This window comes from Sturnira hondurensis, unplaced genomic scaffold (assembly GCF_014824575.4).
Source record: "Sturnira hondurensis isolate 20B ecotype Veracruz unplaced genomic scaffold, ASM1482457v3 Scaffold0007406, whole genome shotgun sequence".
NCBI classification, from domain to species: domain Eukaryota; kingdom Metazoa; phylum Chordata; class Mammalia; order Chiroptera; family Phyllostomidae; genus Sturnira; species Sturnira hondurensis.
In genome coordinates, this window is record NW_028080037.1 from 4,011,255 (window position 1) to 4,025,602 (window position 14,348).

General features: G+C 50.7%; 1 protein-coding gene across 8 annotated transcripts in view; it reads left to right on the forward strand.

Annotated features, from left to right (window-relative positions):
• Positions 1-14,348, forward strand: part of KDM2B (lysine demethylase 2B) — a 103,173-nt gene that overhangs the window by 53,031 nt on the left and 35,794 nt on the right. For all 8 annotated transcript variants that reach the window (XM_037052037.1, XM_037052038.1, XM_037052039.1 and 5 more), the window contains one exon: positions 5,048-5,134. In XM_037052037.1, the coding sequence (XP_036907932.1) occupies positions 5,048-5,134 (87 nt within the window). The remainder of the gene's footprint in view (positions 1-5,047; positions 5,135-14,348) is intronic.

Sequence of the window (14,348 nt, forward strand, 5' to 3'; positions counted from 1 at the left end):
TCACTGTAAAATGAGGGTAATAACAGGGACTTATGTCTCTGAATTATTTTGAGAAACAATGAGGTAGTGAACACTAAGTGCTGGGAGAGGACTAGCTAGCTATTCATAGGTGACCGTCAGAGAACTGGACTGGCTTTGGCCAGCTCCCTGCCCTTTCGCAAGCTATTTTCCCCCTACCCTCAGCTTTCCCCATCCTCTTTCAGGTTTATGATTGAAGTCTGTGTTAGTCCCCCAGGGCTGTGTAACAAAGAACCGCAGTCTGTTTTAAAGCAGGGCAGATTTATTCCGTCCGTTCTGGAGGCTGGAAGTCTGAAATCGGCGCTCGCTCTGAAAGTCTTTAGGGAAGGCTCCTTCCTTGTCTCCTGCAGTTCGTCGTGGCTATTTACCGTTGTCCTTGGCGTTCCTTGGCTTATAGCCACACCACTGCCACCTCTGCCTCCATCTTCACGTGGCCACCTGTCTTCTCGGTGTCTCTGAGTGCCTGTTCCTCTTATAGGGACGTCAGTCATTGGATTAGGTCCTGCCCCAGGCCATAGGGTTTCATCTTTGACATGATTACGCCTGCGAAGACCCTACTTCCCAGTAAGGTCACACTCTGAGGTTTTGAATGCGTGTGAATTTTGGGGGGCGCGCCCTGCTCAACCCAATACTGTCATCTTTTCTCTCTTCCCTCTTGGATTGGCAAAGATTCATTGGTGGACAGAGTAAATCACAGTAAGATGGACCGTCCTGCCTGCTGTCTCTCCCAGAGAACCTACACTTTCCACCAGAACTCAGGGGGAGAGCGGAGGCTCCTGAGCAGGGGAGAGGAGGGCGTCTGGCTCGTTGGGGTAGGTCTAGTCCTCCAGTCGGTTGTAAATGGCTTGAAAATCACCAGTGCATTGTAAGGCCGTGAAGGGTAGGGACCACAGAGATTGGCAGTGGAGGCCTTTGTCCAGTACCACTTGGCAAGGTGATTCTACCGCTGGCTGTTAAGATAATTGCAGGCTCTCTTTCCACGGATGCCGCCACGCTCCCCTGGCTGCCAGGGTGTCAACGAGGGGTGGAAATGCCAGCTCACTATAGACAACAGCCCGTGTTATTGGTGGTGTTATGGGACTGCGGGGAGTTATGGGACTAGCGGAATTCCCGGAGGGAATTATGGGGCTGGAAGAGACAATAGGGGGCCATTGTTTTCAGATGTTGGTTTTTTTCTTAACACCTGTTAAAAAAAGATTAGTTTTATTGTTCATTTATCAAAGCTCAAATATAAGAGAAAATAACACTAAATTAAGAGTCCATTATCCAAACAGGTGTTATCTTTTTTTAAAAAGATTTTTATGTATTTACACAGAGGGAAAGGGTGCGAGAGAAACATTGATCCGTTGCCTTGTGCACCCCCAACGGGGGACCTGGCCCGCAATCCAGGCATATGCCCTGATGGGGAATTGAACCGATAACCCTTTGGTCTGCAGGCCGGTGCTCAATCCACCGGGCCACAGCAGCCAGGGTAGGTGTTATCTTTAAGACCACAGGTTCTAGGGTCCAGCTGAATCCCCCACGTCGTGATTAATCAGCTCAGTGGTCTTGGGGATGTCGAGAAGAGGGATAGTCAGAACACGTGACTCCTAGGATTTAGCAAAGTGTCAGTAGGACGGGGCCTTTAAAGGGTCCGGAAGCTAAGCTGATACTGTTGTTATTATTTCAGACACTAGCCACTATGGAATGAAAACAGGCCCATTTATGTTCAAGTTTGGGTGTGTGAAACCCATGACCTTGGGGTTAATCAGCTCCTGACCTTGGAACACACCTGCTCATTTAAGTTGCCCCTCCCGATTCTGGCTGTTTGCAAAAACAGTGAGTTGTAGAGCCCAGTCTGGCGGCACTGTGGGCTTTTTAGAATCATCGCACTCCTGTCTGCTTCAGCGCAGCCACACGCAGAGCCAGACATGGGGGACGGGTGGGCTGTCTGCAGCCTGACCTGCTCCCGCCCTGAGATGACCCAGGACTTGGAGACAGGGCCCCACTGGATTCAGCCTGGCCAGCGGGGTCAGGCCACCAGTGGTTGCGGAGGCTCTCCTGCTGGGGGTTGATTAGTGAGCCCTGTGTTTTGTACTTTTGGCTGGGGAGGGGGGGGCATGGGGTGGGGTGGGGTGGGAGGAGGACAGAAAGAGTATAGAGGGTTGATTGGAGGATGAATGAGACGGGCCTCCCACCTAAACAGTCCTTGTGTGATCACAAAACAAGCCCTGGGTACTCGGATTCCGCTCCTGGACCACCTCGGGAGAACGGAGGCACCTGGGGGCAAAGGGCTCTGGTGCCAGTCGTCTGGGCAACCATAGATCGGAAAAATGGTTAGGTTGACCCATGTCCCTGGGCGGGTTTTTTTTTTTTGTCCTAAAAGTAACTTCTGGGCCCCTGCATCAAATTTATTATCCCTGCCAGTTATGCAGGGAAACCAGTTTTTAAATTACCCTTTCACAACAAAAGAAACTTTTTAATTTCCCTGTGCTCAGACCTTGTAAAGTGGATAAATTCCACAGAGGACGGGGGCAGCGTATCCTGATGGTGTTAGCCCGAAGGCGTTGGCCGACATCCGTTGAGCATTTACCACGTGCCCAGTAGCTGCCACGCGTTGTGGTCCTCACCGCAACCTGGACAGGTGGGTGTTGTCACCCGTTTCTTGGAGAAGGAAACAGGCTCGGAGAGATGTGACGACTTGCCTACACCATGGGGCTAAAAAGCCTTTAACTACGGTGCACTCTGGCAAGGCTGGTGTGTTCGTTTCCTGTGACTGCCGTGACAAATGACCACACACTTGGGGGCTTGCAGCGACAGGAGTCTGTTCTCTAACAGTCCTGGAGGCCAGGAGTCAGATGCGGAGGGGCTGGCAGGGCCGTGCTCCTCAGGAGGGTCCTGAGGGTCCCTCCTTGGCAGGGTCCCTCTGTGTTCTTCCAGCGTCTGGTGGTTCCTGGTGTGCCTTGGCTTGTCACAGCATCACTTCACCAAATAATGTCACCTGTCACAGGTGTCCGGAGCCAGGACTTGAATATACACCTTTGTGAGAGACTCACAGTTCAACCCAGCAGTCACAAGAGGGGCTGGAGCGTCGGGGGGTACCCCAGGAGACCCAAGGGGCATTGGCACCCGGTTGCAGGGGTCCTTACCCATGGGGAGGGGGACTGCTGAGACTACCGGGTTCCCCAGACCAGCCGCCTGGGCCCCTCCCCGCCATATTCCTCTCCCTGTACTGGTCTGTAGCTGGTGGTTCCTGATGCCTGCCTTGGCGGTACTATCACTGTGGTGGCATTTTAAGTCACAGTGTAGACGGTGATTCTAATTATTAGCGCCCTGCCCCAGAGTCAGTGGGACCTGAACCCACTGTCAACATGGGGAGAGACCCACCACACCCATTGTCCGTGGTTATCTTATTTGGTCACAGACTTGGCAGTTTCCAGGAGAAGGGGCCTCGGGGGCCCGGATCTTTCTCGTTTTGAAAGCCCTGGGCTTTTCCTAGTGAAGACTTGTAGGATGTAACCTGCAGGGCTCTGGGCCCGGGTGAGGACCCACGTTCCCAGGTCTCTGCTGCCCAGAGCTCCAGGGAGTGTATAAATGCTGGCAGAGCCTCGGGAAGCCAATGGCAACATTGCCTTTGGCACTATTTATTTCTCAGAGATAATCTTCAATTGAGGTATCCCGGCCTACAGCTTGTCATGGGCAAATGGAAACGCTTTTCCTGAGGGGCAGAGCCCACGTCGCCCCCTGGTGGTCACTGAGGGCCATGCGAGAGGGGAAATGGCTTCACGTAGGAAGCCTGTCTGGGAACTCTGGTCTCAGGGGCCTGGTACCCAGGCCTACGTACTAAGGAGTACAGTGTCTGTGGTGCATTTAAAAGCAATACTCAAAAACGGAAACTGGTGAAAAGTTGGTGGGCCTTGTACATCATCAGGAATTGGCAATTCTAAATGGTGGCTTCCCCTAGGCTCAGGTGGTTCCCACTGTCCCCCCCCCAGCCCTTGGTAATCTCCCTGATTGCCCCACCCACACGAAGTGCCCTCCAGAGTTGAATCATGTCCTTATTCTCCGTTCCCGTTCTGTTGTGTGTCTTTTTAGATGTGTGCGCGGTAGAAAGTTTGACGCATTGCATTTTACCTTTACTGTTGTGGCCTGCGCATCTAAAAAAGCGTTTTCTATGAATAGACTTTATGTTTTTGAAGAGTTTTACACTTACAGAAAAAATTGGTGGGTAGTACAGAGAGTTTCCATATACCTACACACACACACACTTCTCTCTCTTTTAAAAAAATTTGTTTATTTATTTTTAGAGAGAGGGGAAGGGAGGAAGAGAGAAAGGGAAACGATGTGTGAGAGAAACATCTATTGGTTGCTTCTCTCACACCCTCAGCTGGGGCCCTGGGCAACCCAGGCAAGTATCCTGACTGGGAATTGAACCGGCTTCCTTCTGCTTTGCAGGACTTTGCTCAACCAAGTCAGGGCTAGTTTCCTCGATGACGAATGTCTTACGTTAGTATAGTACACGTGTTACAATCAATGAACCAATATTGATACATTACTATTAACTGAAGTCCCTAGTCACTCGTATCTCCCCCGTCTTTACCTAATGTCCTTTATCTCTTCCTGGATCCCCCAGGAAACCCGATCACATTTACTCTCCTCTCTCTTTAGGCTGCTTTTGGCGGTGGCCGTTCTCACACTTCCCCTGTTTTTATTGACCTTCATGGATTTGAGGCATACTGATCAGGCATTTTGTAGAAAGTCCCTCCTTGGGAATTTATGGCTTTTTTAAAAAGTTATTTACTGGAAGCTTACAATAGGTTAGCCATTGTGGGAGGCTTTGGGGGGATATACTGGTGAACCAAGACCAGTGTAAACAACATTTACAAATCGGTAACATTGACTTGGTTTCTTTTGAGTATGTGGGTGGTGATGCAGTGGGGGAGGGGGACAGCTCTCAGGGGTTTGCTCTCCGGCTTAGGTTTGGCCTCCAGGCCCCTTGAAAGACCTTCCCCCTACCCTGGGCTAATATGGCTCCTTTGTTTGGCCACAGAATGTCCTGAAGGAGCACGCTGAGGACGACCCCAGTCTGGCTATCACCGGGGTCCCTGTAGTCACTTGGCCAAAGAAGACTCCAAAGGTAAGAGGCAGGTTGTCCGCAGTTGGAACACCATTTCCTTGGCCTTTTCCATCTCCTGTAAGGTGAACGTCGGCACCTTTCCAGGGGGAACTCCTGGGAGAGGGCATCCCAGTTGAGATGGTTTTGCGATTGTTCATTGCAAGTTTTTGGTTTTTGAAAGGGATCCTTTTCGCTAGCGCGGGAGTTGCAGACAGTGACCCCTGGTGGTGACTCAGGAAATTGCGAAGTGATGCCTCACCTTTCCCTGTGATTAAAGTAATTTTCTTTCTCTCTTTCCCTTTTTCTTTCTCCACCCCCCTCCCCCAAGCCCCTGCTTTCTCTCCTTCCTTTCTTTTTCCCCCCAGCTGCTTTGTGGGCTGTTTTCTTCTCTTTGGAAAGTGATTTTTTTTATCTTTGTAAATTAGATTGGTGCTCACCGTAAAAAACTCTTATCAAACAGGAAAGGACTAAGGCACCAGGAGGGAAACTACTGACATCTCTAGAACTTACTGGGAGCAGGTCACGCTGCCTAGGGCTCTACATCCCGTGTCTTATTTAGACCCAACAACCCTGTGGAGTAGACACGTGGGCCCTGTTTTACAGATGAAGACACTGAGGCTATAAACGGAGAAGTGTCCCTCATTAGGGTGCTTGGCCGGATAAGTGGACAGCAGACCCGAAACTTTTAACCAGCGCCCACCTCCAGAGTCCACCATCCAGAGAAAACCAGTAATGTTTCAGTACGTTGCCTTCTGAAGTCTGTGCTGGGGTGGGATTTATAAGCAGCAGTCTATCCATCTCCTGTCCGTCTGTCTATACTAAGCTTCACCACCTTTTTTTCCCCTAAAACTCTGCACCTGAGGATGTTTCCATTGACTTTAGAGAGAGAAAGAGAATGAGAGAGAGAGGGAGAAACATCAGTGTGAGAGAGCAACTTCGATAGGTTGTCTCCCATATACAAGCTGACTGGGGATTGAACCAGCAACCTAGGTGTGTGCCCTGACCAGGAATCAAACCCGCAACCTTTTGGGGCATGGGACCAATGCTCCAACCAACTGAGCCAACCTGCCAGGGCTTCCCCGCTTTCTTAAGCAAGCTGTATAAGGTCCCAGAACCTTGCTTCCTTCCCTCATTTGTGAAAAGGGATCTTCTTTGAATGGTGGTTGTGAGGATTAAATGTCCTTAGGACAAGGACCCACCCATGGTTGGTGCTCTCCAAATGTTAGTTGTAACTTGAGCAACCTCCTCATTGATGTGTATTTGGCAAATTTCTGATTTTCTTTTTTGGTCATTATGGTAAACACTGAGAGGAACATTCCAGACCCATGCTGTCCAGAATGGCAGCCACTAAGCCCTATGTGACTGTTGAGCACCTGAAACAGGTTGAACACCTGAAACAGGTCAAGCCCAAGTTCAGTGCTATGTCAGATACACAGCAGGTTTCAAAGACTTACCCCAGAAAAGATCAACGTAAAATATCTCATCAATTTAATTTTTTGTGTGATTGCATGTTGAAGTTAAGGTTGCCAGATTTTTAAAAAGATGCTCATTTAAATTTGAATTTCAGATAAACAACAAATAGAGTTTCTGGTATAAGTATACCCCATACTTATACTAAAAAAGTATACTTATACTAAAAAAGTATACTTATACTAAAAAAGATTATTTATTGTTGCTCTGAAATGTAATTGGGGTTACTTTATTTTTATTATTTGCTGAGTCAGTCAACCCTAAAAAAGTAAATTGGGTAATCCTAGTTGATGTATGGGTTTAACAGACAGATTATGAATTTAATTTCACCTGTCTCCTCTTACCTTTTTAAATGTGGCTACCAAATTTTTTTTTTTAATCTAGCTCTGGCTGGTGTGGCTCAGTGGATTGAATGCTGGCCTATGAACCGAAAGGTCGCCGGTTCGATTCCCAGTCAGGGCACGTGCCTGGGTTGTGTGCCAGGCCCCCCAGTGAGGGCATGTGAGAGGCAACCGATTGACGTATCTCTCACGCATCAATGTTTCTCTCTTTTTCTTTCTTCCTCACTCCCCCCTCTCTAAAAATAAAAAGAAATAAGTAAAATCTAACAATTTTTTAAAAATCCACTCGTGGCTCACCTTCCACTTCTTTCTACCTTCCACCGGACAGGCTGTTTTAGGCTACTCTTTTCCCTGTTGTTTATCTCCCTGGGGCACGTCCCTAAATGTGGACCTGTTGGGGAGCAGGGCACCCATTCCTGTGGTATTGAGGGTGTTGGGTCCTAATGCTCTGTGAGGCTGAGTGGCAGTTTACGTGACAGTGAGAATGGAAAAGGATTCGCCACCCCATCTTCTGCCTTCGGCTCCCCAGTCCGCCGGATCGGGACGGTTTTTAAGTCTGGCTTTCCCCGACATGGCCAATAAATAGAAATGCCGTTTGTCAGACCACAAACTGTTCTCGCAGACACAGCACCTTGGGGAAACCATGGCTTTGCCTCACTGCTTGGGGGAGGGGCATGGGATCAGGGTTTGCAGAATATGGGCTTTTAAAGAGATAAGCTCACCACTGCCCACTGCCCTCTCGGAACTCACGGAGAGGCCCACATGAGCCTCCCCAGGCAAAGTCACTCCAGGACTACACGTGTGCCCTGGCTTCTGGGCCTGAGACCCTTGGCTCACTCCTAGGGGGCTTGTGGGCATTTTATTTTTTGCTTTTAAAAAGATCTTATTTTAGAGGGGAAGGAAGAGAGGGAAAGAAACATCAATGTGCAAGAGAAACATCCATTGGTTGCCTCTCACACGCCCCCAACTGGCTCCCTGGGTGACGACCCACACATGTGCCCTGACTGGGAATTGAACCGGTGACCTTTTAATTTGCAGGACGACACCCAACTCACTGAGGCACATCATTCGTGGCTAGGCTTCCCCCCCCCAAACCAGACCTCTGCTCCCCCTTCCTCCAAAGGCTTGGGAACAGGGAAGCTGGCTTCTGGGGGGAATAGCCATTTCTGGGGGGAGTAGCCGTTACTTAAGATTAAGATTCTCAAGGAGGGTCCGTGATAAGCGCTGGTCTGCACCCAAGCCCCACCTCGGCTGGTGTCAGCACCGGTGGGAGAAACTGGAGCCCTTAGGCCGGTGGGAAAGAGTGATTGGGAGGGAGAGGGAAGAACCTTCAACATTCAGCAACACTTCTGGGGTGCCGGTTTCACTTTTACAACACCTTATACTAAAGCAAATAGGTTTTGCATACCTCCCAGGCTCCCAGTTACAGTGCACAGTGAGATTCTTTGGTGTATTGAAAATATCGAAGGAGTTGTACAGCCATCCCCACAATCTAATTTTAGAATATTTTCATACTCTCGAAAAGAAGCCCCCTCGGCAGTCATTGCACCTTCTCTGAAGCTACCCTTTCTCCCAGCCGTCGCTGACGTACTTCCTGTCTCTGTGGGTTTGCCTGTTCTGGACATTCATAGAAATGGAATCATATAGTATGTGGCCCTGTGTCATTGGTTTCTTTCACTTAGCGTAATATTTTTAAGCTTCATCCAAGTTTAGCATGTATCATTATTCATTCCNCCCCACAATCTAATTTTAGAATATTTTCATACTCTACAAAAGAAGCCCCCTCGGCAGTCATTGCACCTTCTCCGAAGCTACCCTTTCTCCCAGCCGTCGCTGACGTACTTCCTGTCTCTGTGGGTTTGCCTGTTCTGGACATTCATAGAAATGGAATCATATAGTATGTGGCCCTGTGTCATTGGTTTCTTTCACTTAGCGTAATATTTTTAAGCTTCATCCAAGTTTAGCATGTATCATTATTCATTCCTGTCTGTGGCTATGTCATATTCTATTGTATGGATACATGTTACATTCTGTGTATCCATTCATCTGTTGACGGGCGTTTTAAAAAAACGAATGTTAGAGGAAAGGGAAAAGAGAAACATCAATTTGTTGTTTAACTTAGTTATGCATTCATTGGTTGATTCTTTTTTTTAAAGATTGTATTTATTTTTAGAGAGAGGGAAGGCGAAAGAGAGAGAGAGAAACATCAATGTGTGGTTGCCTCTCATGTGGCCCCCACTGGGGACCTGGCCTGCAACCCAGGCATGTGCCCTAATTGGGAATCGAACTGGTGACCGTTTGGTTCCCAAGCCTGCGCTCAATCCACTTAGCTCCACCAGCTAGGTCTCACTGGTTGATTCTTGTATGTGCCCTGACCAGGGATCGAACCCACAACCTTGGCATATGAGGATGACACTAACCAGCGGAGCTACCTGGCCAGGGCTGTTGATGGGCACTTTGGAGCTGTTTCTACTTTGTAGCGACTGTGAATAGTGCTGCTAGGCACGTCCATGCGTATACAGGTTTTGATGTGAGCCTCTGTCTTTGCTTCTTTTGGGTAGATGCCTAGGCTGATCAGATGGTGCCTCTCTGTTTAACTTTTGGAGGGACGGCTGGACGGTTGGCCGAGGTGGCTGTGCCGTTTCCCTTCCCACCCTATGTACCAGGGTTCCAGCTTTCCACGTCCTCACGAACATTGAGGGTCTGTGTTTCTGCTGAAAGCCATGCTAGCCCAGTCTTTCCCTTTGTCGTTTCGTTTATGTTTCCTATCACTTCTCCCATGTGTATTGTCCGAGCTTGCGAGGGCTGCTGTGACAGTAACTGCAGACTGTGTGGCCTCGACAACAGAAATTCATTTTCTCACGCTGCCAGAGGGCAGAGGTCGGAGGTCAGGTGTCAGTGGACAGGGTGCATTGCTTCCGAGGCCTGTCTTTGGCTTGTAGACTGCCACAGCCTGTGTGTGTGTCCGCAAGGTCTTCCCTTTGGGTGTGTCTGTGTCCTTACAATGACACCAGTCACTCTGAACTGTAGCACCCCGCCCCAATGGCCTGGTTTTAACTTAGTTATGTCTTTAAAGATGTGTTTCCAAATACAGTCACATTTGGAGGTCCTGGGGCTCATGGACTCCAACACAGGAATGTGGTGGGGGGGGTGGCACAATTGAGCCCATGGCATTTATTGTAAATTATCACTAGTTCTGAGTCACAAAAAAGGTATAAATAATATAGTGATAATAATACCACCCTCCACCACCACCGCCCCAGTTTTAGAGTAAATTACTGCCAGGACAGCCTCATCCCCTGGCTCTCTTCCCTCAGTGTTAGGCACCAGTTTTTGGATGCAGCTTCCAGATCTTATTTAATCCTTACAAGGAGGCCGGGAGGTGGGTCGTCTCAGCTCCAGGGCGCTGTACTCCAGGGCACTCTGAGGCACGCCGCCATGCTCGGGGCCCCACGGCTGGGAGTAGTGAGGCGCTTTTGTCGCCAGATGTGTTTCCGTGCTCTCAGGAATTCAATGAAACGTGGTGGAGGGGAGGGGGCGCGGAGGCCGGGTGCTATATTTAATGCATTTCCTGGCCCGTGGGGTTAAAAAGTGAACGAGAGCGGAAGGAGTGGGTAAACGACTGGGTGCCGGGGCCACCCGGGGTCTCCTGATTCCCAGGTTTTCGGGCGGCCTCCTCTCTGTGTCACGCAGGCTGGGTTGAGAGATCAAGGGTGGCCCGTGAGGCTGTCAGGATGCGAGGTAGGGAGCGGCCCTGGGTCTGGGTCAGATTACTTCACGAGTAATTAATGATAAATGATGATCAGCTAGCAACGCTTTGATCTCCCACCTTGGCTCCCCGGAGCACGAGGTCCTTTCCTGGAACTGATTAGGTGCCGGGAGGCCATTTCTGATGTGGCGTCTTTCAAATCAAAGATGCAAACTGAACCGCCATCCGTCACCGTCCACCCGACTGGCCGTGTTCACCAATGGTACCAGATTTGTTTGATTCATCTACACTCTGTCCACTTCCTGTCATGCCCAGGTGGTGGGGTTTGGGGGGCCTTGTCTGTGACCTTAGAACCAAGCCGAGGGAAATGGGCTTATTTGAAGCCTGACCTCTGAACTCAGGAGCGAGTAGACCTGCTCACCAGCCCGACCGTGCTACTTGGCCAGCTTGCTGGTTCATTCGTAGGAAGGAAACTGTGGAAGGGGGGAGGCTGAGCCCTGGTCGCATGTGGAAAGCAAGCCTTTTGGAAAGCAAGACCATTGAAGCACCCTGGTTCTTTTTTTTTTTTTTAGATTATATTGATACAGAGGAAGGGAAGAAGAAAGAGAGGCAGAAAAACATTAATGTGTATTTGCCTCCAGTGCACCCCCTACTGGGGGCCGGCCAGCAACCCAGGCATGTGCCTTGACTGGGAATTGAACCAGCCACCTTTCGGTTTGCAGGCTGGCGCTCAATCCACTGAGCCACACCAGCCAGGGCAGCAGCCTGCTTCTTACTCTATTATCTCTAGTGGCCAAAGATGGCGGCCACTTGAATTTCAATGACCAATTACTGGCAATCTTTTGGGAGTGTAGGAGCCAGGTGGCTGGGGTGTAGATGAACCAGTAGCATGACAGGGGACGTGGGGGCAGTCCTCTTCAGCAGTTACTGGAGCAGCTTCTTTACCAGGCTGTTACGGGGGCCCCCTAGGAACCAGAGGAGGAAGCGAGACACACACACACACCTGATGTGTGTGTCACCCTTGGTTCTGCTGTGTTTCTGTTCCCCTTCCACCACGGTTGGTCATTTAGATCTGGGGGCCTGATAGCCTTTCCCTGAAGGAGAGGCACAGAATTCAGTTGGTGTAAGAGGCCCCCATGTACTTCCTGTTTGTCCTCTGTTCCGATTCCTGTCACCGCCAGAGTAATGACGTTGGTGGTGTACAGTTGAGGAGGAGGACGACGACGAGGAGAAGGACTGCCGTTTATGGCAAGTGCTCAGGACCAGGTGGTCTCCTAGACAGTGAGTGTGGCCCAGTAAGGAGAATGGGTTTAAAAAATACAGATTCCTGGGCCCCAGCTCAGATACTGTGATTCGGTAGGTTTGGCCTGGGGCCTGGGAACCTGCACTTTCTAAATGTTTCACAGTTAATTCTCATCCATGACCAGGGTGAACTCTGGGGTCAGGTGCACCTGGAGGTCGAACCCTGGCTGTGCCACTTTCTAGCTGGGTGTTCGTGGGCCAGTCTGAGCCTCAGTTTACTCATCTGTAAAAGGTGCTGATAATACCTTTCCTACAAGATGCTGTCTATGAAGTACCTCGGTAGTGGGCTATCCATCAGTGGTGGCAATTACAGCTTTTTTTTGTAATTATGAAGTAAATGATACAACCCTGAATCTGCCCTCCCAGAAGGTGGGTGGCTTCCTCAGTAGAAATGGAGGACAAAGAAGGAAGAGCCGGGAGCAGGGAAGGGGGTGAAAACTTTAGAGACATTTCCCGCTATTATTGGCTCCTGATAAAACTTAATCTCCAGCAAGACCCCCAGGTGGCTTCATTTCCCCGAAGTGGTCACAGGCTGTGCCAAAATGGCTGGCGTTTCCCATGAGGGGGGCTGGTTTCAGAACGGGCTTCTTTCTCCCTTCCTCACTCAGGCTACCCTTGTGTAGAATGTGCCCCTGGGGGTGGAGGCAGCTGAGGCCACCACCTCCCCCAGGGCCGAGTAGGAGGAGAGGGTGCAGGAAAGGCCTCGTGACAGGGCAGCCTCCCAGGGTGGCACCGGTGATGCCGGGAGCAGCAGGGAGCAAGGTGCAGTGAGGGAAGCCAGTGAAATCCCATCTGGGGCCCTTGTCTGGAATCCCCCGGGGTGTCCTAAATGACAGCGAGGGCTTTTGTGGAGTTTGGAGTGCGGCGGGTGCCCTGAGCTCATCAGATACCTTTGCTAAAAGCTGGCCCACGGAAGGCGGTCCCCTTGATCTGAACAAAGCTGTTTACACCAACCGCAGGAGAGTCCGGTGGCTCAGGGGCGCCACCGTTTCTTTACAAGCCGGGACCGAGGTCCCTGGCCAGCTTCTGTGAGCTCCAATTCCCGAGTCTGTCAGTGGCTGAACCGAATGACAAGCCTGCCCTCAGAGCCACCCACAACCCCCCTCATAGTGGAGGGGACTGAAGCCAGGAAGGGGAAGTTTGTCATCACACCAGAGGGGAGGGCTGGGCAGGACCGAACGGCGATGGCAAGGGCTTCACCTGCCGGCTTTGGTGCGAGTTTGCGTTGTCTTCTTCCTGTGTCTTCACCTCATCTTCTGCGTGTTTCTTTCCCAATTTCCTCCTTTCCTAAGGACTCCAGTCATCGAATTAGGGCCCTGATGACCGCATTTTAACTTAATTGCCTCTGTCATGACCCCATGTCTAAATACAGTCGCATTCTGGACATATGACTTCACCCACGTGGATTTGGGGGGAAATGCAGTTTAACCCAGACACCTGTTATCAAACCTTCCGTGGCTCTCTGTTTTTTGTTGTTTTCTTTTAAGATTTTATTTATTTTTATTTTTAGACAGAGGGGAAGGGAGGGAGAAAGAGAGACAGAAGCATCCGTGTGTGGTTGCCTCTCACTTGGCCATCACTGGGGACCTGGCCCACAACCCAGGCATGCGCCCCGACTGGGAACTGAACAGGCGACCCTCGGGTTCACAGCCCGCACTCAATCCACTGAGCCACACCAGCCAGGGCTCTCTGTCTTCTTTAAGTCACCTCCCAAATCCCTGTCCTGGCCTGAGAACCCAAGTCTTCAATCGGAGCTCCGCCTTAGCATCTGGCAATGGCTTGTCTCTCTTTTGGGCCTGTCAGGGAGACTGAGTTACACCCTCTTTTCCATTTCCTTGCCGGCCTGGGTCGGTGCTCACACCGTACCCCTCTTTGAGAATGCCCTTGTTTCCCCACGTACAAATTCGCCACGTCTGCGCCCAGCCGATTTCCTTCTTTACCAGGAGGCCTCCTGATCTGGTGTTTTCTACTTGCACCCTCTTGTCGGGCCTGCTCTGTGGGCTACGTCAGAGACCGAAGGGCGTCCTGGTCTGTCTGGCTTCCGGGTGGGCTCAGCCATTGGGAGGGCCCAGCAGGAGATGGGAACACGGGAGGAGAGAGGGCCCACGGTATTCGTTTCCCCACCACGTTCTTGCCGGTCGATGGTTTCCTTCCACTGAGGGCCATGGCTCCTAGTCCACGGCCTTCACCAGCTTTTCTCTGTTTCTAGTAACTGTTCCCACCCCTAGCCCATCGGCCAAAGGGAGGTAGCTGCCTGTCACTGCCTCGAGGCTCAGGGTGCATTGCCTCACCATAGGGTGAAAGTTGGCTTCTCTAACCCCACCGAACGCCCTGTGACGGAGCCTGTTAAACTCTTCCCTATGACCGGGTGGGAGGGAGCCGGGGTGCCGTCCATTTCCTGCCAAGATCCTGG